Raw genomic sequence first — 27,250 nt, 5'->3', positions numbered from 1 at the left:
AGCAACAGTGGTTTCAGGTCTCACCAGGGTCCAGAGGGGGCCAGGCAGCGAAGTCAGTGTTGCTGGGGACCCACTGTGCTTACCACGAGGGCCTGGCCAGTGATTGTGAAATGGGTGGGATGGATAAGTGAGTGGAGGCTGGAGCTTGGGCCGCCCATGGCGCTCTAAAAGGGCCAGTGTTCGACTTCCTCATGGCCAGGGCATGTGGGTACAGCTTCAGGGCTGGGAGAGACTCCGCAGGTAGAAGCTGGAGTCTTCACTGAGCCCTTTCCTACTACGACTGCTGTTGCCATGACAACATCGACACGCAAATGCTGGGCCTTACCGCTTACAATACACTTTCATTCTGTCCTAGGTTGAGTTGTAACTACCCTCCACCCCCATTCGTATGGTGAAGCCACCAGGACCTTAGGATGTGACCTTTGCTTTGGAAATAGGTGCCGGGGGCAGTGGCTCATGCCTGTAATCCCAGCCCTTTGGGAGGCTGAGGTGGGCGGATCACTTGAGGTCAGGAGTTCGAGACCAGCCTGGGCAACATGGTGAAACCCCGTCTCTACTAAAAATAAAAAAAATTAGCCGGGCGTGGTAGCGCATGCCTGTAATCCCAGCTACTCGGGAGGCTGAGGCAGGAGAATCTCTTGAACTCGGAAAGTGGAGGTTGCAGTAAACTGAGATTGCGCCATTGCACGTCCGCCTGGGTTAAAAAGCGAGACTCTGTCTTGAAAAAAAAAAAAAAGGGGCCAGGCGCGGTGGCTCACGCCTGTAATCCCAGCACTTTGGGAGGCCGAGGCGGTGGATCACGAGGTCAGGAAATCGAGATCATCCTGGCTAACACAGTGAAACCCCGTCTCTACTAAAAATACAAAAAAACTTAGCCGGATATAGTGGCGGGCGCCTGTAGTCCCAGCTACTCGGGAGACTGAGGCAGGAGAATGGCGTGAACCCAGGAGGCGGAGCTTGCAGTGAGTGGAGATTGCGCCACTGCAGTCCAGCCTGGGCGACAGAGCGAGACTCCATCTCAAAAAAAAAAATTTAAAAAAAAAATTAGCTGGGTGTATTGGTGCATTCCTGTAATCCCAGCTACTTGGGAGGCTGAGGAAGGAGAATTGCTTTAACCTGGGAGGTGGAGGTTACAATGAGCCAGGATCCAGCCACTGTACTCCAGGCTGGGCAACAAGAGAGAGACTCCGTTTTAGAAAAAACAAAACAAAGAAATAGGGTTGCTGCTGATGTAATTAGTTAAGATGAGGTTATTGGGACAGCCCCTAACCCAACAAGACTGCTATCCTTATAAAAAGAGGAAATTTAGGTTGGGCATGGTGGCTCATGCCTATAATCCCAGCATTTTGGGAGGCTGAGGCAGGAGGATTGCCTGAGCCCAGGAGTTAAGGACCAGCTTGGGCAACATAGGGAGACTCCATCTCTACGAAAAATACAAAAATTAGCCTGGTGTGGTGGTGTGTGCCTGTGGTCCCAGCTACTCAGGAGGCTGGGGTGAGAGGATCGCTGAGCCCAGGAGGTCGAGGCTGCAGTGAGTCGTGATCACGCCACTGCACTCTAGTCTGGGCAACAGAGCAATACCCTGTCTCAAATAGCCACTGCACTCTAGTCTGAGCAACAGAGCAATACCCTGTCTCAAATAGCCACTGCACTCTAGTCTGGGCAACAGAGCAATACCCTGTCTCAAATAAATAAATAAAAATAGGAAATTTGGACATGCGCAGGACACCATGGGAATGTAGGGGCCAAGACCAGGTGGTGCTTCTGCAAGCCAAGCAACCTCAGAGGCTGGCGGCTTCCAGAAGCTACGAGGCTGGGACTGTCCCCAGGGCCCCCACTCTGCCCACTGCTTGGACTCCGGGCCCCAGGACTGAGAGTACATTCCTGTTGTTGAAGCTGCTCGGTGGTGGCACCTGGCTCCAGCAGTCGCAGGCAGCGAGTCCACAGGCTCTCCTGTCCCTCCTGTGCCTCCTTCCTCCCCAGATGGGCCCCGTGATGAGGCCTCTGTGCGATGGGGAAACCGAGGCCCCAGCAGACACCTGGGATGCAGAGACGCCGGCACCTCTGTGTCCCCTCGGGCAATTCGCTGAACTTTTCTGGGCCTCGGTTTCTCACCCGTTCCAAAAGCTGATTCTGCTACCGACTGCTGTGAGGGTCCCAGGGGACGGGAAAGCCCGGGCAGCGCCCACCAGGGCTCAGGAGTTTGCTGACTCCGAGGGGGCGGGGCCGGGCCTGGGCAAGGGGCGGGGACGGGGCCCGCTCGACGTGCTCGGCGCTCCCGGGCGGTGCCTGCTCGGCGCTCCGCCGGCCGCCCTGCGTACGCCCGCAAGGCGTTCGCAGACTCCGGCGTCGCCAACATGTCGACCGCCATGAATTTCGGGACCAAGAGCTTCCAGCCGCGGCCCCCGGACAAGGGCAGCTTCCCGCTGGATCACTTAGGTGAGCGGCGGAAGGTCGGCGGGCAGGGGTCTGGGATGGGAGGTCTGGGTCGCGGCCCAGCGCGGAGCCCTATGGGGTGCCGGCATCTAGCACGGTGCAGGCGGGGAAACTGAGGCACGGCGGCCCCCCCACCCCCCCCCCCGCTCACCCCACAGCCGCGGGTCACTGCTGCGGCATGGACCCTGCCGTGGCCCCCGTGACGAGGGCAGCGACACCGACTCCTTGCGTCAGGCTTCCGGGTCCCCGGCTCCGCCCTGAATCACCCGGAGGACTGTCTGTGCCCCGGGTTTGCAGAGCGGGGCATTCGGCGGCCACGAAGCCCGCAGCTGCAGCCGGGGCTTAGACGGTGCCTAGCGGTGTCTGCTGCAAAGCTCAAAAGTGCTGCTGATCTCCCAATGCTTCTGGCCAGATTCCGGTGTGGGGTTAGCCGTTAAATTGCCTCCGTGGACATGAAGGCTTCGAAAAAGGATCTGTGTGGGCCGGGCGCGGTGGTTCACGCTTGTGATCCCAGCCCTTTGGGAGGCTCGAACTTAAGATCAGGAGTTCGAGAGCAGCCTGCCCAACATGGGGACACCCCGTCTCTACTAAAAATACAAAAATTAGTCGGGTGTGATGTGCCTCGCCTGTAGTCCCAGCTACTCGGGAGGCTGAGGCAGGAGAATCGCTTGAACCGGGAGACGGAGGTTGCAGTTAGCCGAGATCGGGCCACTGCACTCCAGCTTGGGCGACAGAGTGAGACAACGTCTCAAAAAAAAAAAGAAAAAAGAAAAGAAAAACGATCTGTGAATTACTGTTTCTTTCCCAACATTTTATTGTGACATTTTCAAACAGCAAAAATGAAAGAATTTTTACTCTGAACTGTCCTGTGACTATCACCTGGATTGCCGCTTAACCTTGTACCGGGCTGACTTTACCTCACTGTGGGTTTTTTCCATTGTTGTTTTCAGCATGTTTATGAAGGAAACAAGTTTGGGTTTGATTGTTTTTGTGTTGAGACAGGGTCTCACTCTGTTGCTTAGACTGGAGTGCAGTGGTGCAATCATAGCTCACTGAAGCCTCGGCCTCCTTCCTTTCTGGCCTCAGGGGAGTCTCCCATCTCAGCCTCTGGAGTAGCTGGGACTATAGGTGTGCAGCACCACACCCAGCTAATTTTTTTTTTTTTTTTTTTTTTTTTTTTTAGAGATGGGGTTTCCCCATGTTGCCCAGGCTAGATTATTTATTTATTTATTTTTGAAATGGACTCTCCCTGTGTCGCCCAGGCTGGAGTGCAGTGGCGTGATCTCGACTCACTGCAACCTCCGCCTCCCGGGTTCAAGCGATTCTCCTGTCTAGAGTAGCTGGGACTATAGGTGTGCAGCACCACACTCAGCTAATTATTATTATTTTTTTATTTTTTATTTTAGAGATGGAGTTTCCCCATGTTGCCCAGGTTGGATCATTTATTTATTTATTTTTGAAATGGAGTCTCACTCTGTCACCCAGGCTGGAGTGCAGTGGTGTGATCTCGACTCGCTGCAACCTCCGCCTCCCGGGTTCAAGCAATTCTCCTGCCTCAGCCTCCTAAGTAGCTGGGACTACAGACACCCACCACCATGCTTGGCTAATTTTTGTATTTTTAATAGAGATGGGGTTTCACCAAATTGGCCAACCTGATCTTGAACTCCTGACCTCAGGTGATCCGCCCACCTCTGCCTCCCAAAGTGCTAGGATTACAGGTGTGAGCCACCTCGCCCAGCCTGGATTATTTTTAGGAGATAAGGTCTTGATCTGTTGCCCAGGCTGGAGTGCAGTGATGTGATCAAGCTCACTGCAGCCTCGAACTCCTTTGCTCAAGCAATCTTCCTGCCTCAGCCTCCTGAGTAGCTGGAACCACAGACGTGCGCCACACCTAGCTAACTTTTAAGTTTTTTTTTGGTAGAGATGGAGGTCTCACTGTGTTTCCCAGGCTGGTCTCAAACTCCTGGGGTCAGGTGATCCTCTCAGAGTGCTGGGATTACAGGTGTGAACCACTGCGCCCGGCCTGAGGAAACAAGTTTTGAAAGGAAAAGCAGCGCAGCTCTTAAGGCTGTTATGTGGTTGCATCACGTTTCACTCTGAAAAGAACATGCTGTTTTCTTTCTCATTCTAGGTGAATGTAAAAGCTTTAAAGAGAAATTCATGAAGTGTCTTCATAACAATAATTTTGAAAATGCTTTGTGCAGAAATGAATCAAAAGAATATTTAGAATGCAGGATGGAGAGGTGAGTACAGCTAAGCGATATGACTTCCACCTCCCACTACTCCAATTAAAACTTTTTTTCCTAAAAGGCCATTACAGTGTGTCTTTTTCAGGTCTGGAATTCAGCTTGTGTTTTTCAGGACTGTAGAATTGTTTGCCCTTGAAATGGAGGCTTATCAGATGAAATTGTACCAAAAGCTGTTTCACAATCTTGGGAACCTCTTCTTGAGCGATAGCGTTATACATGATTGCGTTCCTGAGAGCATTTTCTTTCCACATTTGGTTGCTACCGACCTGTCATTAAGGTTTCCAAATCGTGCATCATAAAAATGCTGACTGAGTCAAAAGACTGAAGGTCGTGGGTATACAGTTTATTTCTTTCGCATTCTCAGATGTTAAAAATATGCACTGGGTTGTTTTGCTCCACTTAGAGTTGTTGGGAATGTGACAGGGAGGACAATAGACTATTTAAGAAATGATGAAAGATGAATGATTCTTCCTGTCGTAACCAAAACTCACCAACGCTCACTTTTAAACAAAACAAACGCGTTTGTAGCTATGATCCCCACAGCTTTTACTTAAAATAAGAGCTATTCTAATCCCTTATGCAAAAAAAGCATGTAGCATATAATTATATGATGGTGGTGGGAGCTTTTATTTTTGCTTTTCGAGGCCATGATTAGCTCACTAAGCATTTTGGTCTTCAGACAGCTGTGTCTCTGCTGAAGACAGGTTGACAATTCACCCATCCACTTTGAGCCCTTTTCATTTTCCCATAACATACTCAGACATTTCCCTCAAGGCAAAAATCCGCTGTGCCTTTCGGGCCACACAGGTGTGTTCGGGGTTATTCGTGTGGACATTTGGGGCCATAAGGATGATGGGCCTTTTCAGTGGTGTGGACCTCCTGTACATTTGGGGCTGTAAGGATGATGGGCCTTTTCAGCGGTGTGGACTTCCAATGAGGCCACGTTCTGCCTTTGGGGCTGTTGCTTAGGCTCTTCCAGGGCTCACATTTGTCCAAGGGCCACACTGAATCTGTCTCTTACCATCTCTGATTGTTTAAGTAGCACGCTGGCTGGAGCCACGTGTTTAAATTAGTCTTAAATTAATGCGTCTTTAGAAAACTGGAACTGAGAATTTCTCCATGGCGCTGCCAGGCTTTAGAGACGGTGTGAATTGGGCTGTGTTCATGTGAGGGTGTGAGCAGGCCTCCTGCTTCATGCTCAGCTTCCACTTCAGACTCCTGAGGACAGCTGGGAGGAAGGGAGCCAGGGCCAGTGCCTCAGGTGGTCTCGCAGATTGGCCAGGCAATGTTTAGGCAAATGTTCAGGGCATGTGTTCTGATTTCATTGTTTTTTTATTTTTATTTTTATTATTTTTTGAGACGGAGTCTCACTCTGTCGCCCAGGCTGGAGTGCAGTGGCGCGATCTCAGCTCACTGCAAGTTCCGCCTCCCAGGTTCACGCCATTCTCCCACCTCAGCCTCCCAAGTAGCTGGGACTACAGGCGCCCGCCACCACGCCCGGCTAATTTTTTGTATTTTTAGTAGAGACGGGGTTTCGCCGTGTTAGCCAGGATGGTCTCGATCTCCTGACCTCATGGTCCGCCCACCTCGGCCTCCCAAAGTGCTGAGATTACACGCGTGAGCCACTGCGCCCAGCCTTTTGTTGTTTTTTGTTTTTTGTTGTTGTTTTTTTTTTTTCTTTTTAAAAATCCTGCTGTTTCTATAAGGTCAGTTATTTTGACCGTAGAATTTTGATTGGTTATTTGTTCATGAAAATCATCAAACATACAGAAGTTGAGGATAGTCTGCCTCTCATAACTGGCACCCACCCTGTGTTTAGCCATTTCTTTTCTTCCTTTTTCCTTCTGTGCTAAAATCCTAGACGTTACTTTATTCCCACCTCCGTGTGTGTCTGTTTTAGAAAATGGACCACAATAGAGTTTTTAAAGTTGTCTCGTGAGGACTTGGACCATGTTAGCCTGATGTGAAAATACAGGTGTGTTTCAGATGACCACCGTGGTCTGAGATCTCAAGCCTCTGCAGTGATTTAGAAGTTCGCGTCCTGTCCTGGGGACTAGGCACCGGGTGTCACACAGACACGCTGGTGGAGCAGCCTCACCCACTGCCGGCAGCACAGAGTGCATGGGGGCCTCGTGGGATGATGCCGGGCCTCCTGGCTGGGTTATGGGGAGGGTAAAGGACGCCATCCCTGTAAAGCACAAAGCAGGATCGGGGGGCCTGTCACCATGTGTGAGTTCAGGTGATCGTTACTATTGTCCTGAAGAGCGTGGGGCCCATAAAGAGTCATGCTGAGTCGTGAATTTCACGCCTCAAAGATGGCTGCACTGCGATAAACAGCTGGGAATTATTTTGGCAGGATGTGGTGGCTCACGTCTGTAGCCCCAGCACTTTGGGAGGCCAAGCAGGAGAATCACTTGAGCTCAGGAGTTCAAGACCAGCCTGGGCAACATAGTGAAACCCTGTATCTACAAAAAATTTCTTAAAAAATTAGCTGGCTGGGTGCAGTGGCTCACGCCTGTAATTCCAACACTTTGGGAGGCCGAGGTGGGCAGATCACTTGAGGTCAGGAGTTCAAGACCAGCATGGTGAGACCCCACCTCTACTAAAAATATAAAAATTAGCCAGGCATGGTGGCAGGCACCTGTAATCCCAGCTACTTGGGAGGCTGAGGCAGGGAGAATTGCCTGAACCTGGGAGGTGGAGGTTGTAGTGAGCTGAGATCATGCTGCTGCACTCCAGCCTAGGCAAACAGAGTAGGACTCCATCTCAAAAAAAAAAAAAAAAAAAAAAAAAAATTAGCTGGCCGGGCCGTGTGGCTCATGCCTGTAATCCCAGCACTTTGGGAGACCAAGGCGGGTGATCACATGAGGTCAGGAGTTCGAGACCAGCCTGACCCATGTGGTTAGACGGTTAGACCCCATCTCTACTAAAACTACAAGAATTAGCTGGGCGTGGTGATGTGCACCTGTAGTCCCAGCTACTCGAGAGGCTGAGGCACAAGAATCACTTGAACCGCTGATCACACCACTACATCCCAGCCTGGGAGACAAAGTGAGACCCTGTCTCTAAAAAAAAGATCAGGTAACTGTCAACCTGAGTCTCAGTTCCGTCTGGGTGGATGGCAGCCTGAGGTCTCCTCTGCCAGGGTGCCGTGGATGGTGGATGGCAGCCTGAGGTCTCCTCTGCCAGGGTGCTGTGGACGGTGGCGGGTACAGGTTCCAGGAATTCGGTCGTGAACATCTTCAGGGGTCATTATCCTGCCAATCAAGGCAAGTCTGAGAGGTCAGCGTGAAGCTGTTGTCCAGATACATCTTTTACCAGGACGTGGGGAAGTGTTGTGTGCTGGGGGCAGCAGGTGCAGCTGCCCCTCTTGGGCATCCCAAGAGGCCCCAGGCCTTAGGCCCTGGGACGTCTCTAGGTGGTCATGTCCTCATTGTCCTGTTGACTCTGTCCAGTGGGGAAGGCACCAGCCACGGGGGCCGAGGCCAAGGGGCCGCTCTCCCAGGACGTAGATGGAGGTGGCAGGACCCCTGGTGTGCGGTGAGAAGCCGGGGCCTGCAAGGGCCCCTCTCGTCCTCTCTGCACCTCCCGCCCTGACAGCTTTCTCTTTTTCTTTTAGAAAATTGATGCTACAAGAACCATTGGAGAAACTGGGATTTGGAGACTTGATTGGTGGAAAATCAGAGGCAAAAAAATGAATTTTGATGAGAAGACCCCTGGGCCGTGTTCAGTGGTCTCTCGGGACAGAGGGCATCATCCTGCCTCTTAGGTCGGCGAAGGCCTGCGTGTGGTGTCCTTAGAAATGGGCTTCAAATAGAGGCTCCAGCCCTGTGGGGGCGTCTCCTGGGTAGGGAGTGGTGTCCCGTTTTCCCTTAGGAGGGTGTTTCTGCATTGAACCCCTGAGTGGGACGGCGTTCCCGGCAAGGCTGGGAGGGAGGCGAGCGTGGGGCCTTTCTGAGTTCAAACAGGTAAATGCATAAATTTCAATCCCTTCTGAACACAGATATCATCAGAAAATGACCATTCCCTAGCAGGATGTTTTCGTGTTTGTATTCGTATATGCCAGTTCATTTCCCTTAAAAAAAAAAAAAAAAGTGGAACACAAAGTAGGAAGTGAGAACCTTCTGGCTTTGGATGGATTTGACTTCTTGATTCTTTCTGGTGTTGCCTGAACACCAAGTTGCTTCATAATCAAAGGGTCATTTTCTGGTTTGTATCAGACCGTATTTCTAAAGTTGGGTATTTAATTTCAGTAACTCCTATACTTTAACAGAAAAAGAGAACCTGAGCCCATTTGCAGTTAGGCTCGCACTGGCTGTCTTCTGTGCCAGCCAGCTCTGCCCGAGACCCCGGCACATGTTCGCAGCATGGCCTGGCAGAGGCCCCTGAGCGGAGTTCTCAGCCCATCTGTGCCAGCCAACTCTGCCCGAGACCCCGGCACATGTTCGCAGCACGGCCTGGCAGGGGCCCCTGAGCGGAGTTCTCAGCCCATCTGTGCCAGCCAGCTCTGCCCGAGACTCCAGCACATGTTCACAGCAAGGCCTGGCGGGGGCCCCTGAGCGGAGTTCTCAGCCCGTCTGCGCCAAAGTTGCCTGTGGGTCACGGAAACCCGGCCCGTGTCCACCCAGTGCGTCAGGCCAGCCGGGGCCCAAACCTGTGGGTGGAACTCAGGTGCCTGCACATCTGGGGCCTCAGCCAGATCTGTCCCCTTCCCAGGCACTGTCGGAAAGGGGCTAGCTCCTGTCTGGTCAGTGGAGGACGGTGGCAGGAGATGGGGTGGGGGGATCCAGGTCACGTCCTCTCTGGCGACCTGGCAGTGGCTGTCTCCAAGCCCTGGCAGGTGGGGCCACCAACCTGGCTGACCTCAGGCTCCGGGAAACAGGCTGCCCTCGCCCCTCTGCCTGTGGGTGGCTGAGGCTTCTCAGCCCATCTCCAGTTCTCTGCAGCAAAGGCCCTCTGTTTCTGTCCTACATGGGTGGCCCTTTTGTGGTTAAACATGTCCCTCCCCTCCCCACAGAACTGAGTACCTGTTGCGGCTGGGCCCGCCCAACCCTGTGTCCCTGCACCCATGGGTTCTACCACTTGATTCGGCTGCAGCTGTCACTGTCCCGTGTCTGCTGTCAGGCCTCTGAGTGCTGCAGACGTATTAACATATCACCGCTAGTTTATGGAAAGTCTTGTTTCTTATTAGAATATTTTGTGTAGGCACAGGGTTGCCCCAGCACTGTTTCTAGCAACCCCAGTGTCCTCACAGTGCACGTGAGCCGTGACGCAGCCACCGTGGGGTCCGTGCTGACGCGGTGTGGCCACGTGCCATGAGCTCGCCAGCTCGCTGCGGCTGTATGGCCTGAGCTTACTGTGAAGTGGAGACAGGCAGGGACACAGGAAACTACAAACAGGAAATCCAGAAGTAGGAGCTGGAGCTGATGGGCATAGCCGGCCGCGAGCCCCTCCGAGCACCCCTGGGGGTGGAGTTCTGGCTGTCGTGGCAGAGGGTTTCACGTGCTCAAAAAGTAGACGAACCAGGATGTGAGGGGAACACAATAGACCATGCCGACGGAGCTCCCGGACCTGGGCCGGCACCTCTTCCCACCTGCCGTCGGGAGCGCTCGAGCCTGGGTCGGGCCTGCCTCTTCGCTCGCACCGCACTCTGACCTGCTGATGGGTGCGCCCAGGCTGGGGCCTTCCTCTTCGCACTGGAGTCTGACCCATCAGGAGTGTGGGGAAGACCATTGACCAAAAGTGGGAAAGATACTGTACTCTAGGTAGTAAATTTGTTTTTTGCGTGGATGATTCTGAAGTTGTATTCTGAGATGGAAAAAACTAGAAATACATTGTGGATGATGAGAGCCAGGTGTATTGAGCTCCTGCTTTTCTAACATACAAAGGTAACTGGATAGAGAAATAGAGTGATCGCCTTCACCTGGCCAGGGTGTGCTCCGAGACCCCAGCGGGTGCCTGAAGCCACGGATAGTCCCGAATCCTGTCCAGGCTGTGTTTTTTCCTGTACGTACCTGTGATCAAGTCTGAGGTGTGACAGCAAAACTGACAGAACTTTGTGCTTCCCTCTTCAAAATGTCACAGATGGGCGCTGTGTTCTTACCGGAGATCTTAGCAACCTCGGCATCTGGCTGTTTTTCTTATAGGTCAGGAGTTTCCACCTTTTCCCTTAAAGGAAGCGCTTGGCAACTTCTCTGGTGTGTCTGAGTCGCCAGCATCACCACTGTCGTGTTTTGGGGCCATTCTTAAGTAAAATAAAAGCTTCTTGGACCCAAGCGCCACATCACTGCGACGGTCGGTCTGATCGGTCTGATCACCGAGATGGCTGCTGAGTGCCTGGCGGGCAGGGTGGCGTGGACAGCCCGAAACACTGGACAGAGGGAGGGTTGATGTCCCGGCAGGACGGCTGCTCAGAACAGTACAGAATCAACAACTCATAAATGGTTTATTTCTGGAATTTTCCACTTAGTATTTTTGGACTGTGGCTCACCATGAGTAACTGAAACTGTGTGTAAGGGGGACTGTTGTGAGGGGCTGTGCACAAATGCTTCCCAGCTCTGCCCTGAGGGCCTGGAAGCAGTAACCCCCACACTCAGGGTCTTGGCCCTGATACCATTCTGTAACCAAAGGAACCAGGGCCAGGCCAGAGAAGGTATCAGATGAGCTAGAGAGTGAAGAATTGCTGAGATGAGGGGACTTGTTGAAATAACACGGGGGGATGGGAAGGAGCACACGGTGGCCAACCTGGGGCAGTGTGAGCGTGAGAATAAACAGGCTGGGTGCGGCAGCTCACGCCTGCAATTCCAGCACGCTGGGAGTCCGAGGTGGGAGGATCACTTGAGGCCAGGAGTTCAAGACCAGCCTGGGCAACATGGTGAAACTGTCTACAAAACAAGAAAAATCAGCCGTGTGTGGTGTCACCTGCCTGTAGTCCCAGATACTCAGGAGGCTGAGGCAGGAGGATCACGTGAGCCAGAGGTTAAGTCTGCAGTGAGCTGTGATTATACCACTGCTCTCCAGCCTGGGCAACAGAGCAGGACCCTGTCTCACAAAAAAAAAAAAAAAAAAAGAAACAAAATTAATTATTGTAACGGGCTGTAGCCCACAGAATAAATTGATATCCAGTAGTCTATACAACATAAGTAATTGGGTAAACATGTCAGTGGGGGGAGGGCCAGGTCTGTCTTATTAATTCTAATATAGAAGAAATTTTGGGAACAGGAAATCGCTGTTGCAGAAACCACACTGGTGACAGGTGCGGATTACAACCCTCAGTGGGCCGGGTGCGGTGGCTCACGCCTATAATCCCAGCACTTTGGGAGGCCGAGGCAGGCAGATCACTTGAGGCCAGGAGTTCAAGACCAGCCTGGCCAACATGGAGAAACCCTGTCTCTACTAAAAATACAAAAATTAGCCGGGGCTGGTGGCGCGTGTCTGTAATCCCAGCTATTCGGGAGGCCGAGGTAGGAGAACCACTTAAACCAGGAGGCGGAGGTTGCAGTGAGCCGGGATCGTGCCTCCACACTCCAGCCTGGGCGACAGAACCGTCTCAAAAAAACCCTCAGTTGCCATGAAGTGAGTGGTGACGTGTGGTGCGAAGCAGGTGTCTGCTGAGTCTTGAGAAACCTCCCCTTGAGATGCGCAGTGACCTCCGAGGAGACAGTGGCCACATCACAGCAGAACGGCAGAGGCCCCCTTAACCCAGCAGTCACCGCCGGGAGCAAGCCGCACAGGCAGCACCGACCGACCTGGGGGCGTCCCTGAGGGCCCGGTGTCACCTCTGGTTCTCTTGCCCAACTGCATGACCTGAATGTAATCCCAAAGGGACATCAGACACAGACCCAAACCGAGGGGCCTTCTGCGAAGTGACTGGCAGCGCTGGCCCAGTGTTACGTAAGATGTTATTTGGGGAACTGGGTATACACACTGTCCTATTTTTGGAACTTTTTGGAAGTCTGAAATTATTTTGAAATGAAAAAAATATGCTTTGTATGAAACTGTAGTGGAATAGATTGAGTAGATTCTCGTTTCGAAATAACTTCAAAGAGTTTCCAATAGGCATGATGCCGGCATGAATGGTTTCAGCAGGTCACAGGCAGAGAAGCCGGAATCCCAAAATAGCGCCATTGTGTGGACAGCCTGACTCCTTACAAACGCGCAGTGGCTTCCCAACGCTGCCTTTGAGTTTCTGGGTCTGGCTGCTCAATGTGTTGTGTTTAAGAATCCAGACACCCTGCTGTTCCTGCCAGAGCTTCTCACAAGATATTTCGGGTAGTTCATCATCTGTCATGTGCAGAATGCATTTTATTTCTCATAGACGCTTGTCACGATAAGCCGGCCACATTATTAAAAGGCTCCCAAAGACAATTTCCAGAGCATTTTCCAAGCGTTCCCCTTGGGCATGAGGTAAACCAGAGGTAGCGTGGTCATAGGCCCGGCCCGGTGTTGCTTCCCAGGAGGGGAGGTCTGACCTGGAGGCCCAGAGCCCCCCCAGGGTCAGGTCTGCAGCCGCAGGGCTGATGCGCGGGGCCTCATTTGCACAGGCAGTGTAGCCGGATCTCAGCCCTGGACCTGTTCCACCCAGGCCTCAGGAGCAAGGCAAACTGCCTTCTTCCTGAAGCTTCCTGTATCGGTTCCTCTGGCCGCACTAACAGATTACTGCAAGCCCAGTGGCTTAAAGCACCGCAAGCATTACTATTCCAGAGCAGAGTCCAAAAGGGGCCCAGGCCAGACACGATGGCCCACGCCTGTCATCCCGGCAGTTTGGGAGGCCAAGGTGGAGGATCGCCTGAGGCCAGGAGTTTGAGACCAGCCCTGGCAACGTAGTGAAACCCTGTCTCTACAAAAAAAATTGTTTTTAACTTACCCTGGTGTGGTGGCATGCACCTGTAGTCCCAGCTACTCAGGAGGCTGAGGCAGGAGGATTGCTTGAGCCTGGGAAATAGAGGCTGCAGTGTGCTATGATGGCACCACTGCACTTAAGCCTGGGAGACGGAGCAAGACCCTGTCTCAAGTTATAAATAGCCCAACAGGGCTGTGTCCTCTCGGCAGGCTCTGGGGAGAACCTGTTTCCCGCCTTCTCTGGCGCTGAGGCACCTCAGTCCGGGCTGGGACTTGGTCCAACCTCAAGCCAGCAGTGCAGTCCCTTCCGATCCTTCCGACCCCTGTCCCTGTGCTCCTCTCTGTCCGGCTCTGACCTGCCTCCCTCTCAGGACGCTTGGAACTGCACCGGATCCTGCTAATCCTGGACCATCCCCATCTCGGTCCCAAACAACCCGATCTGCCATGTAAGCACCATGTTCACAGGTCCCAGGGGCCAGGATGCAGACATCTTCAGGGACATTTTCCTGCCCCCACACCTCCTGGTTGTGAGGCATGTGGGTGGCTCAGGCTTGGCCCGGGGCGGTAGCAGGTCCCTCTGGTGGGAGGGGCCCCAGGCCCCTCATGGCTCTGGACGGCTGTGCACCTCGACAGGTGTCCCTGCTCAGAGGGGAGGCTGGTGGCTTACTCGTCCACTCTGAAGAGCCAGGGGGCGGGGGTCATCCCTGAGGGCACCGGGGTTGGTCTGTGGGGCCCCCTGCCAGACAGGGCCGGACAGAGCACGGTGCTTTGGGGCGGGGGATGGGAGCGCACCCCCCCTTAGCCTGCAGGGGCCGTGTGACCTTGGAGGAAGCAGAAGCCCTGTGGTGGGGGTGGCCCCTGCTGGATGGCGGCAGCACCACGGCACCCTCGAGGGTCACCTGCAGAGGCAGAGCCAGGTGCGTAGCTGTCGGCTGCGGTGGGGACAGTGGTTTCTGCAGCTAGGCCTGTGCTCCAGGAGCCAACAGGCTAGGGCCAGGGTCGTGCGTCTTGAAGCCCCAGGCCTTCCTGACTGGGCAGCCCCCTCCTACCACCTGCCCCCGCTGCCACTTGCCTGCCACCACCCTCAGCCCCCCACTCACCCCCACCGCTCCTGCCTGCTGAGTTTTCGGGGGGTATGGAGACCCAGATGTGGCCCAGATCAGGGCAGCACAGGGCAGGTGCCTATGAAGTGTGGGGTTCAGTGAGGGGCTGAGCCAGAGCCTGGGCGGGGCAGGGGTCTACCCACTGGTGGGGGCTGCAATAGGGGCTGGGGGAGGATGGTCCAGGTAGGGGCCCTTTGGGCAGCAGAGCCACAGACCCTCCCTGGGGTCCCCAGCTCTTCTCAAGGCAGACGTGGGAAGGCACCAGCCCTCATGGGCGTCCGCTGGGGTGGGGATCCTGCTTCACCGAGGCCTCTCTTGACGGGAGTGGCCTGGACGTGGGGCTGGCGGGGCTGGGATTCTCTGAGGCCACCAGTGCAGATATCAATCCCTGTGTCACAGACCACCCCAAACTCAGGGCCTCACACAGCATCTTCCAGCTCCCACACCTATGGCTCTGGGGCTGGCTGGGCTCAGCCGGGCGGTTCACACACAGGTGTGAGGAGGCTGGAGTCACTGAGCTCTGCCCTCGAGGGGTGGGTTCCAGCCCCTGGGTGGGCAGGGCTGGGCCCAGCACCTCTGTTCCTGGGCTCTGTCCACGTGGCCTCTGCAGCGTGGAGGCTGCGGGGGGGCCCAGCTGTGTACGTGGAGGCGGGGCAGAGGCGAGGGGCAAGGCAGAAGCCGCATCCTCCTGTGACCCCATGTCAGAGGTTACAGGCCACTGTCCTGCAGGGGCCGGGACGGTCACGGCCCACGTCGCAGGTGGGAATGAGAGGAGTGTTAAGTGTTAAGCACACTGGCGGGGGAGGGGCCGGGGAGGGGAGGGAAGTGTGGGAGAGGATAGGTGCGTAGACGGTGGAGAGAGATGATGGCGGTGATGGACGATTCACAGATGGCAGATAAACAAGTGACAGAGGTAGACGACAGGGAGACTGCTTGATGGTGGATACACATAGAGACAACAGTTCATATAGACACAGATGATAGATCGCACAGATAGATGATGGACGGATGGACAGAGGGGGATGGTGAGTGGGGGGGGAGCACAGGCAGGGCCCCCTGGGAAAGGCAAGCCCCATCTGAGACTGCCCCCGCCTTTCCTGACGCGCGTCCACGCCTCCCTCTCTGTGAGGCTGTGGGGCTTCTCCAGCCTGACTCTGCAGGGTGCTGTCTCGTGCCTGCCTCTGGCACAGAGAAGCCTGTGGCTCATTCCCGCAACAGCCCCCATGAGATGGGTGACTCAGCCTCAGTCTCCCTGTCTGCTAAAAGCATATGGTATCAACCCGCCTGGGCACTGAGGGTTGGAGTGGACTCTGGTGTGGGTGAAGGATTCCTAGGTGCCGAGGCAAGAGACTGAAGGCACAAACTGTTTCAGTATAATAAAGAAAGTAATTAGAATAAGAATAGTCATAATACAAATTAGATATAGAGATGACCATGAACAATTATCAATCATTATTATAAACATTATTAATCATTAGCTTTTACTATTACTCTTTGTCATATTACTAATATAACCTAGGAATAACCGGCGGGTACTGAAGGGACATTGTGAGAAGTGACCTAGAAGGCAAGAGGTGAGCCCTCTGTCACGCCCACACAAGGGCTGCTTGAGGGCTCCTTGGTGGTACTTGAGGGCACTGGCGGTAACGCCAGTGTCTGGGAAGGCACCGCGAATATAAGTGCAGAGAAGAAAACACTGACGTTTGCTGCCTTCTCTCTCTGCTTCAGCTACCTAAAAGGGAAGGGCCTCCTGTCCTGTGATCACGTGACTTGCTTCACCTTGTCAATCACTTAGAAGATTCGCCCTCCTTACCCTGCACCCTTGTCTTGTATGCAGTAAATATCAGCGCGCCCAGCCGTTCGGGGCCACTACGGATCTCCGCATCTTGATGGTAGTGGTCCCCCGGGCCCAGCTGTTTTCTCTTCATCTCTTTGCCTTGTGTCTTTATTTATTACAATCTCTCGTCTCTGCACATGGGGAGAACACCTGCTAAGCCCCGGAGGGCTGGACCCTACACTCTGGGGCAGAGTCGGCCTCATGGGCTCAGCCCAGGCAGCCAAGCAGGAAGAGCTGCTGGATTCTTATTTAAGCACGAGAGAAACAGCCTTCAGAACGAGGACTTGCATGCACAGGGCTCACATGAACGGCACGTTCTGCGTGTGACCGCACCCGCCATCTGACCCTCTGTGCCTGGCTCCTGTCACTTAGCACAGCGTGTTCAAGCTTCACCTGTGTCGTGGCGTGTTCATGGCTGAGTGGCGCTCTGTGGTGGGCACAGACCACACTTGGCTTATCCACCCATCAGCTGGTGGACATTTGGGCTGTCTGCATTTGGGACTGTTCTGAGTAACACTGGCTGGGCATGACGGCTCACGCCTGTAATCCCAGCACTTTGAGAGGTTGAGGCAGGTGGATCACCTGAAGCCAGGATCTCAAGATCTGCCTGGGCAGCGTAGCAAGACCCTGTCTCTACAAAAAACCCCACAAAACTTAGCTGGGCGTGGTGGCACACACCTGTATTCCCAGCTACTCGGGAGGCTGAGGAGGGAGAATTGGCTTGAGCCCAAGAGGTTGAGGCTTCAGTGAGCTATGATTGCACCACTGTACTCCAGCCTGGGTGACAGAGCAAGACCCTATCTTGAAAAAATAAATAATAAGGCCGGCGCTCATGCCTGTAATCCCAGCATTTGGGGAGGGCGAGGCGGGCGGATCACGAGGTCAGGAATTCGAGACCAGCCTGATCAATATGGTGAAACCCTTGTCTCTCTTAAAAATACACAAATCAGCTGGGCATGGTGGCTCACACCTGTAATCCCAGCTACTCAGGAGGCTGAGGCAGGAGAATCGCTGGAACGCGGGAGCGGAGGTTGCAGTGAGCTGAGATTGTGCCACTGCACTGCAGCCTGCGTGACAGAGCGAGACTCTATCTCAAAAAAAAAAGGGAAAGAAAAGGAAAGATGCTGCTGAGAACACTCGTGTCCGAGTGCGTGTGGACGTGTTTTCTGCCGTCCTCGGGCACATACCGGGGAGTGGATTTCCAGGGTCCCACGGTAGCTCCATGCCAGCCCATTTTCCAGGGCGGCTGCACCGTCTTACACCCACCAACACTGTGGGAGGGTCCAGGTTCCCCCATCCTCACCGGCACTGTCTGTTTGTAAATCCTAGCCTCCCTCCACCAGCCCCCCGCCAGGTCTTCACTGCATCCTGGTGTGATTGGCGTTTCCCTGACGACTAATGGTGCTGAATATTTCCGGTGCCTGTCGGCGGCTGTGTGTCTTCCTTGGGGAAGCATGTGTTCAGATTCTTTGCCCTTTTTTTAATTGGTTCACTTGCCTTTTTATTATTGAGTTATATGAGTTCTTTATAAGTAACTATTTCTTGAGGCTGCACCAATTTGGGTGTGAACTGAAACTCTACTGCCAGATGGTCACTGCTGAAAGGGGCCAGGGCTGGGGGAGGAGAGCACCTCCCGGGGTCCCGCGTCGAGTCTGGGCCTCCTCCCCATGCCAAGTGCGTGATTCTGGCCCCAGAGGACCCTGCTGGTCCTAGGCCTCAAGAGATGGCACCTGGGGACACCTGGGCCGTGACTGGAGTGGTCAGGCCAACGCCAGCTGCCCAGCGGGGGAGGAAAAGATGGGGGATGGCAGGACCCCTGCCCGGGCGCAGTGCCCAGCTCCATACCTGCCACCAGCCCCTCGGTTATGGGGACGGCTCTCCACGACCCCCTTCTCCATGCCAGACCCCATCTCTGTTTGGAAAACTAAGCAAAAGATATGTTCAAATGCCCCAAAACCCAGTAAGCCAACCTGTGCACCCACCGTCCCTGGCATGACATCTTGGGGAGGCCCCTGAGGACTCCCTGCTTCCAAAGGGGTTTCCGGGTCTAGCCCCACTCCCAGAAAATCGTGCCGAGACAACCTCTGGTCCTGGGTGGGTTCCCCGTCCCCTGCATTTCGGGGCGCAGCGGCTATTTCTGGGGAATCCCCGTGTCTCCTTTAAGCCCCTCCTGAGCAGAGCTCCTTAGGATCCATATGCTGCTGAGCTCCTACTCCAGGTGCCCGAGGGGTGGCAGGGCCCCCACAGCAGGCAGAAGGCCCAGGAGGGTCTTCCCAGGGCCAAAAGCACGACGCACAGGACAGGGTGGAGGCTGCAGCCAGTGGGCTGCCCTGGAGGGGGCCGGCCACACGGGGGCCCAACATCATGACCCCCATCCCCACAGCTGAGGCAGGCAGAGCCAGGAGCAGCCCACCCCTGCGCTGAGCCTGGATGTTGAAGACCCCTCCTTGGCCTGCAGGGCGGCCTACTGAGCTCACGGCCATCGTGCCAGACGCTGTCCCAGCGCAGATAATTTGACTGAATTAGCCCTGGCCCCTGTGCGGGGTGGAGAGGGAAGTGAAGCTCCCCAACCTCCCCTCCGCTGAGGCAGCTCCTGGTTGAGCAACGGCTCAGCTGAATGTTGGGTAAGATGGTCACACAGCAGGGCCCAGCCCGGCCTCAGTCCATTTGCCCCTTCCCTGGGGAGAGCCCCCCTCTGCCTGTGCTGAGAGGCTCACCCCGCAGCTGCAGGCCTGGGAGGGGTCGCCTGTGGGCCTACCGCGTGCAGGCCCCATGCTCAGGGGACGCTGGAGGAGCTCGCCCTGCTCTCGGGAGCCCCCTGCCCAGGGCCTGCTGCGCAGCAGAGTGGTTACAGGAGGCAGGTGCCCCTGGCTCTGGATTAGGGAGACGCTTGAGGAATGAGTGTCAGGGTCCCTGGTGCAGCCGTGCAGGTCAGTGACAAGGGGCAGGAGGCTCCGCAGAGCTTGTAGGCCACTGGGTGTGAGCAGGAGCAGGCACGCCGCCTGTCCAGGCCCCTCGCCAGCCGCTGCTGGCCGGAACAGCCTTTGACCAGCACTGGTCTGGGGCTGGCCCGCCCTGAGCTATGCTGTTACCTTCCGGATTCTTCCTGAGTCCTGGGCTCCCCTACTGCCCCGCCCAGCCCAGCCCTGACCACAGCCAGTCAGGGCAGCAGGATCTCAGGACGGCTACGCTCTCGGGGGTCCAGGCAGGTACTTGCGGATGTCACCGGGCAGCCTCCTCTTTGGAAGAATCCCCTTCAGCCCCGACATCTCTTAGATCTGCGCGGCTCACGCACCTCTGTCTCATCCTCACGCCCTCCTGCCCCCCGAGCAAGCAAAGCCACAGTTCCCTTAGCGGGATGGAAGGACAGAGCAGGCAAGACACCCGCCTGCTGGAGCTGCCCCACAGAGGAGGCCTCGGAACAGCAGGCAACCGATGGCCTTGGCTTGTGCCAGAAGCTCTGGCCTGCTGGGCACCTGCTCCCCTGAGGCCTCCCTGCTGCCTTTTCTATGCCTCGTATGATGGCCTCCCCATCTTTGGGGACCTTGGGTAACGGCTCTGTTAGGGTGTGTTGCTTTGTTCTATTGTTTTATGTATATTCCAGTCCTGAGGTGTGCAGCCTCCAGCAAGGGATTGAACCTCCCCGTGCCTCAGTCTTCCCAACTGAAAATGGGGCTTTAATAAGAAAATACATGTCGGCCGGGTTCGGTGGCTCACACCCGTAATCCCAGCACTTTGGGAGGCCGAGGCAGATGGATGACGAGGTCAGGAGATCGAGACCATCCTGGCTAACATGGTGAAACCCCGTCTCTACTAAAAATACAAAAAAATCAGCCAGGCGTGGTGGCAGCGCCTGTAGTCCCAGCTGCTGGGGAGGCTGAGGCAGGAGAATGGCGTGAACCCGGGAGGCAGAGCTTGCAGTGAGCCAAGATCGCACCACTGCACTCCAGCCTGGGCGACAGAGCAAGACTCCGTCTCAAAAAAAAAAAAAAAAAAAAAAAGGAAAAGAAAATACACGTCAAGCCAGGCGTGGTGGCTCAGGCCTGTAATCCCAGCATTTTCAGAGGCTAAGGCAGGCAGATCACGTGAAGTCAGGGGTTCGAGACCAGCCTGGGCAACATGGTGAAACCCCTGTCCCTACCAAAAAATAAAAATATAGCTGGGCATGGTGGCACCCATTTGTGGTCCCAGCTACTCAGGAGGCTGAGGCAGGAGAATCACCTGACCCCAGGAAGCAGAGGTTGCAGTGAGCTGAGATCGTACCACTGCACTCTAGCCTGGGCGATAGACCAAGACCCTGTCTCAAAAAAAAAAAAAAAAAGAAAAGAAAAGAAAATAGAAAATACAAGTCAGGCTATTTCTCCTAATACCTAGTGCAGAGCTGCTGCTATTAACGTTCGTCTGTCTTTATTAGGCGACATTCTCCAAGCTCGTGCTGTGTGGTGGATTCTGAGCCTGGCACAGGGACCCAGAGATGAAAATGCCACCTGTCCCCACCCCAAAGCCTCCCGTCTGAGGGAGGAGAAAGACCCGTGTGAATGGTTACAGGGAAAGAGCACGTGATGCCACAGGGCACATGATCCCAGAGACACAGACCAAAATGGGCTGCCGCGTTCTGCTTCAGGTGGACAGAGCTTAAGCAGCTCCGTAATTCCATGTCGGCTGGAGCAGGGGGACAGGTGCCTTTGGTGGCACTCTGGTCAGTGCAGCCTCAGTGGAGGCTGTTCCACATCCCATACCATTGCCCCAGCGATGCCACTTTGAGTGCAAATCCACACAAAACTCTTGTAAAGATGAGGTTGTGTAGACCGTGATTCTGATGCATTCAAAACGCTCTAAATGCCCCTATGCCAGTGACTGGGTGAACAAGTCATGGTCCAGTTGAACTTTTTTTGAGTTTTTGTTTTTTGTTTTTTGTGACGGAGTTTCTTTCACTCTTGTTGCCCAGGCTGGAGTGCAATGGCGCAATCTCGGCTCGCTGCAACCTCTGCCTGCCAGGTTCATGCGATTCTCCTGCCTCAGCCTCCCATGTAGCTGGTTACAGGCATGTGCCACCACGCCCCACTAATTTCTTTGTATTTAGTAGAGACGAGGTTTCACCATGTCGGTCAGGCTGGCCTTGAACTCCTGAACTCAGGTGATCCACCTACCTCAGCCTCCCAAAGTGTTGGGATTACAGGCATGAGCCACCATACCCGGCAGAACTTTTGAGTAGAATGCAACCACTCAAAAAGAAAGAGTCCGGGCGCAGCGCTCATACCAGTAATCCCAGGACTTTGGGAGGCCGAGGCAAGAGGATCGCTTGAGCCCAGGACTTCAAGACTAGCCTGGGCAACATAGGAAGATCCCCGTCTCTACAAAAAAAAATTTTAGAGACAGAGTCTCCCCTCTGTTCTCCAGGCCGGAGTGCGGTGACACCATCATAACTCAGGCAGCCGCGGCTTCCCGGGCTCAAGTGATCCTCCTGCCTCTGCCTCCTGAGTAACTGGGACTCCAGGCCCCCACCGTCACCGCCCAGGCCGGTCTCGAACTCCTGAGCTCAAGGGATCCACCGGCCCGGGCCTCCCAAAGTGCTGGGATTACAGCCGTTAGCCAAAACCCTGTCTCGATAAATGATAAATGAATAAATAAATGAAAGGCTACAGGCCTCAGACGTTCATTCTGGAAGGTGCTGAGGAATTTGTTAACAGTGGTTGCCTGGAAGGCAGTGGGGAGAGGCTTTCCTTTTTCAGTCTGGTATGTTCCAGTTTGTTTTCAGCCGGGTGTACTGCGTTAACCGTGTAAGAAGAAAATGGAAAGAATTTGAAAAGACGCTGGGGTGTGCAGAGGAAGGGCACGCAAGTCTGGGAAGAGGTGACATCAAAACCAGGTTTTTTGTTACCTGTCAGCCCCCATGTGAAGTCCCTGCGGGGCCCCTCAGCCTGCCTGAGTGGGAGGGGTGCCCAGAGGGTCCCATCTGTGGGTGGTGGGCGGCTGGGTGGGTCTCAGGGGGAGGCTCCGTCTGGGCCCTGTGTGGTCTCAGTGCCCTGGGACGCTGGCGTTTGTCACCTGCTGGCCGTCCCTCCCAGGCAGGGATGGTGTGAGCGCCCTGGTCCCTAGCGCAGGACACACACACCTGCCTTCCACGAGCACCCCCATGCCCATGGTCTTGGGGGGCTCGGCAGGTGCCCTCTGCGCCCCCCACAGTAGGTGTGCAGGCTCCGTCCCAGCGTGCGCGGCGGCACGAGGGTCCCACCCAGGCCGGCCAGGTTTTGGGGCGGCCTCGTGCCCAGGCAGGTGGGACGCTGCGCGCGGATGGGGGGCGCGCGGATGGGGGGCGGGCGCGGATGGGGGGCGACTTCCCGGCGGGTCCCCAGGGCGCGCGGGCTGGGGGCGCCGAAGCGGCCGAGGGAGGAGGCCACACGCTCGCCTGCACCGCTGGGGGCCGCCCGCGGGCCTTGCCGGCCAGAGCGCAGCGTGCGCCCCGGGCCCCGCGCCGGCACTCGCTCAGCGACCGCGGCGGAGACACGAGCGGCGGCGGCGGAGCCCGGAGGGCGGCGGGAATGCGGAACCGGCGCGCGGGCTGAGGCCGCCCGGGATGGCGCAGGGGCGGCGGCGGCGGGCGGCCTGCGCGGGGCCCTAGCGAGCCGGGCTGACGCTCCCGGCCCCGGCCCCGGCATCGGCATCGCGGGCGCATCGCGGCCATGGCCAAGGAGCGGCGCAGGGCGGTCCTGGAGCTGCTGCAGCGGCCGGGGAACGCGCGCTGCGCGGACTGCGGCGCCCCGGGTAGGTGTGGGCCGGGTGGGCGCGGGGCCGGGTGGGTCCGGGGTGGGCGCGGGGTGCCGGGTGGGTCCTGGGTGGGCCCCAGGGACCGGGCGGGGGACCGCGGACGCCGCGGGGGTGGCGGCGCCGAACACCGGGCCGGGTCGGCGCTCGGATGGGGCCCGGGCCCGGCTGCACCTGCGGGGACCCGGACGTCTTCCCGGGCCGGGCGGAGCGGGGGGCCCCCCCCAGGACCCCCGGAAACCCCCCTGCCGCCGCCTCCCCTCCCCCGCCGGGCTGCGTGTCTGACGGTCACCGCGGACCGCCCGCCGCGTTGCGAAAGCTCGGGCTCCGCACAGAAAGAGGAAATCGGGGCTGGCTGCAGGGAGGGAACGGGCCGCCGGCCGGAGGTCTCTGCTGGGCTGTGGGGTCCGCCGGCTCCGGGGCCACCTCGCGGTGACGTCATGCCTCACTCCCTTCCCGCACCGGGGGTCCCTGGGTGTGAGCGGCGCCCCTCCCCCCGGCTCCCTGCACCTGGCTGCGCCGGGGCGGGCGCCGGGACAGGTGAGGCCTGGGAAGGGTGAGGCCGGACGCAGGTCCTCGTCCACCTGCCGCCCGCCCGTGCGTTCTCCCGGCCGGGCATCCCTGACTCGGTTCCCAGGTCTGTGGGGTTTCAAGGCACTGGAGTCCACAGGCGCGGAGTCCCTCCCTTCCAGGCCACTGGTCCTGCCATTGGCTGTGAACGGGGCCCAGTGCCCAGACCAGCCCTGCCCTGCTCCGGAGCTGTCAGCCCCAGGCCGGCTGCGCTGTGGAGAGAGGGCCCCGCCGGAGCCGTCCCGCCACCCCAGGCACACCAGGAATCTGGGGGCCAATAGCCTGAGCCCCTCGGAACAAACCTAAACTCACCAGCGGTGACTGAGGTCCCCAGGGAGGGAGCGGGAGAAGACCTTTCATTTGCCTCCAAGGCCCTGGTTCAATATGCAGCCTCTGGACACCCCGGAAATAGGACCTGATTCCCTCCGGGATGGAGGGGTCTCTGCCAGCCCCAGGTCTTGGTGGCTGCTGTCCAGCCGCAGCTTGGCTGGAAAGGCCACATCAGGAGCTGGGATGTCCCAGAGGGGAGATAGTGACAGGCTTTTCTGGAAAGACGGGCAGGACCCACAGCCTTTCCATGGTCTCCTGAGCAGGGCGGCCACAGGGCCAGTGCAATGGCGCCCTGGGCTGGCTCACCCCAGACTCTCTCTCCCCAGACCCTCTTCCCCAAGACCTTTATTTCCTCCTGTTCAGGAATGCTCCCCAGGAGAGCTAGTGGGAAAGGGCCTGGCCTGGGGTTGCTGTGGCCCACCGGGAGGGGAGCTGGGCTTGCCTCTGAACCTCTGCTCCCTGGCCACACAGCCTGGGAGCAGCTTCTCCGGACTCAGGGCCCCTCTCCAGCCACCCTCTGGGCCTCCCAGCCTGGCAGGAGGAAGAGGGGACTTCCTTGGCCTGCTGGGTCCTTCAGTGGCCCTCCCCTCCCAGTGGGTGCAGGTGTGCCCGGCCCACCTGCTAAGCTTCCGGCCTGGCCCACCCCAGAGCTGTTCTCGGCGCTCCCCATGCACCACGCTGCCGGGCAGAGGGCCGCACCTTTGCCTTTTCAGAATCGGTCCATGACCTCAGTGACTTGTCTCCTCTGTCAGGTAGCGCCATGGAGGGGGGATGCTGTGAGGGGTCGCTCTCATTTCACAGCCAGGGAGACTGATGCCTTGCAAACTGGAGCTGTCTTAGGGGACATGAGCCACACCCGGCCGCTGTGCTTGTCCCCGCTCCCCAGGGCTGTGGCCACAGGGTGGAACAGGAGGTGTCAGGAAGTAGGGGGCTGCCCGGCCCCCCATGACCCCATGGCACATCCTCGAGGGCTCTATGCTTCTTTGCTGATGCCGGCTGCTCTGGGGCCTCCTGTTCCTGCTGTGGCCCAGCTGGGTGACAAGGAGCCACTCCAGTGTTGATGGGGGCTGGGGTGGCCGGCACGTTCTGCTGTCCTCAGAACACTGTCCTGTGCACTGGCTCATGGCTGGCGCAGACCTGGACAGCAGGACATCAGACAGTCCCAGACCACCTCTGAACGCCAGGCCTGGGGCTGCTGGGGTGGACTTGAGCAGGCCCCACCCACTGGCCATGTGAGGGAAGCCGTCTTGGGGTCTCTGCAGCCTCCACAGAAGCTCCTTCCAAACTCTCCCCGTGACCTGTCCCAATAGTGGGTTCCCCTGACCTTGAACAGGGGGCCTCACCCAGCGGCCACCCAGAGAGCCTCTCATCACAGGCCTGGCAGGTGGGCGAGTTGGGGAGTGCCTGGACCCACTGTCCTGCAAGACCAGGGTGGGGGTCTCCATCCTGGGGGGGTTTGGGGGAGGGAGGAGGTGCCTCTGTACATCCTTGGAGCTGCCTGCCTAATCGCAACAGAGGACGGGGACCGGGCGCGGTGGCTCACGCCTGTCATCCCAGCGCTTTGGGAGGCCGAGGCCAGAGGATCACTTGAGGCCAGGAGTTGGAAGCTACAATGAGTCGTGATCACACTCCAGCGTAGGCCAGAGTGAGACCCTGTCTGAAAAAAAAGAAAAACACACATATTGTCCTCTTTGAGTCTCAGCCTGTCTGATGCCCCGGAAGGACTGGGGTGTCTGAGCTCTTTTGTTCTTTTTTATTTTATGGTAAGGTCTCGCTCTGTCACCCAGACTGGAGTGCAGTGGCACAATCTCAACTCACTGCAGCCTTTGCCTCCAGGGCTCAAGCAATCCTGCCACCTCAGCCTCCTGAGTAGCTGGGACCACAGGTCCATGCCACCATGCCCGGCTAATTTTTTTTTTTAAGACAGTCTCTCGATGTCACCCAAGCTGCAGTGCAGTGGTGCGATCTTTGCTCACTGCAACCTCCAACTCCCGGTTTCAGGAATTTGGCCGGCATGGGTGAGGGTGGAAAGAAGGCTGCCGAGTGTGGGCGGGGGCTGGGCAGACTCCCTTCACTCCCCAGGGCAGCAGCCCAGCTGGGTTGGATTCTCCTAGATTCTCTAGATTCTCCTGCCTCAGTCTCCCAAGTAGCTGGGATTTCAGGCATGCACCACCACCCCTGGCTAATTTTTGTGTTTTTAGTAGAGATGGGGTTTCATCATATTGGCCAGATTGGTCTTGAACTCCTGACCTCAAGTGATCCACCTGCCTCAGACTCCCAAAGTATTGGGATTCCAGGTGTGAGCCGCTGCGCCCAGCCTAATTTTTGTATTTTTTTGGTAGAGACAGGGTTTTGCCATGTTGGCCAGCTGGTCTCGAACTCCTGGCCTCAAGCGGTCCTCCTGCCTCGGCCTCCTAAAGTGCTGGAATTATAGGCATGAGCCACCACGCCCGGCCCCTGTCTGGGCTCTTTAACTGGGTTGGAGAGCAGGTGGTGACTGGTACTTCCTGTCACCTGGGTGTCTGAGGCACCTGGAGCACCAGGTGGACCCGGCAATCCCAGGGGCACCCTGGGCCCCTGGTTCTGGAGGCCTGGCTCTGAGAGGAGGTCTGTTCCTAAGAAGCAGGAAGATGGCTGGGACCATCTTGTGGAGGCCCTGGTGGTTCAGGTGTTGCCCCTTCATTCCACACCTGAGGCCCCAGCCAGGTCCAGGCTCCCAGGTGGCCCTGGTAGGCAGAGGTGAGTGACCCTGGAGGCCAGTCCTCGAGGCTCCGCGGAACTGAAGCCCATGTTTGCAAGGCTGATGGGGCAGACTCACAGCTCAGCCTCCTCATTCAACCCAGGAAGGCTTCAGGGCAGAGGTGACATTTCGGAAATTGCTGGTAGCAATTCCCTTGGTGGGGAGGAGTTTCAGGAATTTGGCCTGGGTGAGGGTGGGAAGAAGGCTGCTGAATGTGGGCAGGGGCTGGGCAGACTCCCTTCACTCCCCAGGGCAGCGGCCCAACTAGGTTGGATTTTTTTTTTTTTTTTTTTGAGATGGAGTCTCGCTCTGTGGCCCAGGCTGGAGTGCAGTGGCGCGATCTCGGCTCACTGCAGGCTCTGCCTCCCAGGTTCACGCC

The 27,250-nt window shown here is 56.7% G+C and overlaps 2 protein-coding genes across 3 annotated transcripts in view; both read left to right on the top strand.

The window, feature by feature from the left end:
- The first annotated feature begins 2,290 nt into the window (after positions 1-2,290).
- Positions 2,291-13,052, top strand: LOC100444602 (cytochrome c oxidase assembly protein COX19). Its single transcript, XM_002817623.4, has 3 exons — positions 2,291-2,439; positions 4,568-4,679; positions 8,305-13,052. The coding sequence occupies exons 1-3, from the start codon at positions 2,358-2,360 to the stop codon at positions 8,381-8,383; spliced, it is 273 nt and encodes a 90-aa protein (XP_002817669.1). The 5' UTR covers positions 2,291-2,357; the 3' UTR covers positions 8,384-13,052.
- Positions 13,053-22,946: 9,894 nt separating this feature from the next.
- Positions 22,947-27,250, top strand: part of ADAP1 (ArfGAP with dual PH domains 1) — a 57,026-nt gene continuing 52,722 nt past the window's right edge. Inside the window, exon 1 of one of the 2 annotated variants that reach the window (XM_024241256.2) lies at positions 22,947-23,231. In XM_024241256.2, coding sequence (XP_024097024.1) covers positions 23,150-23,231 — 82 coding nt within the window. In that variant the 5' untranslated portion in view covers positions 22,947-23,149. The remainder of the gene's footprint in view (positions 23,232-27,250) is intronic. The other variant, XM_054545745.2, reaches the window with a different exon arrangement.

This window comes from Pongo abelii, chromosome 6, assembly GCF_028885655.2.
Source record: "Pongo abelii isolate AG06213 chromosome 6, NHGRI_mPonAbe1-v2.0_pri, whole genome shotgun sequence".
In the NCBI taxonomy this organism is placed as follows: domain Eukaryota; kingdom Metazoa; phylum Chordata; class Mammalia; order Primates; family Hominidae; genus Pongo; species Pongo abelii.
Note: the sequence above shows the minus strand (reverse complement) of the source record. Positions and strands in the feature narration are given on the sequence as shown.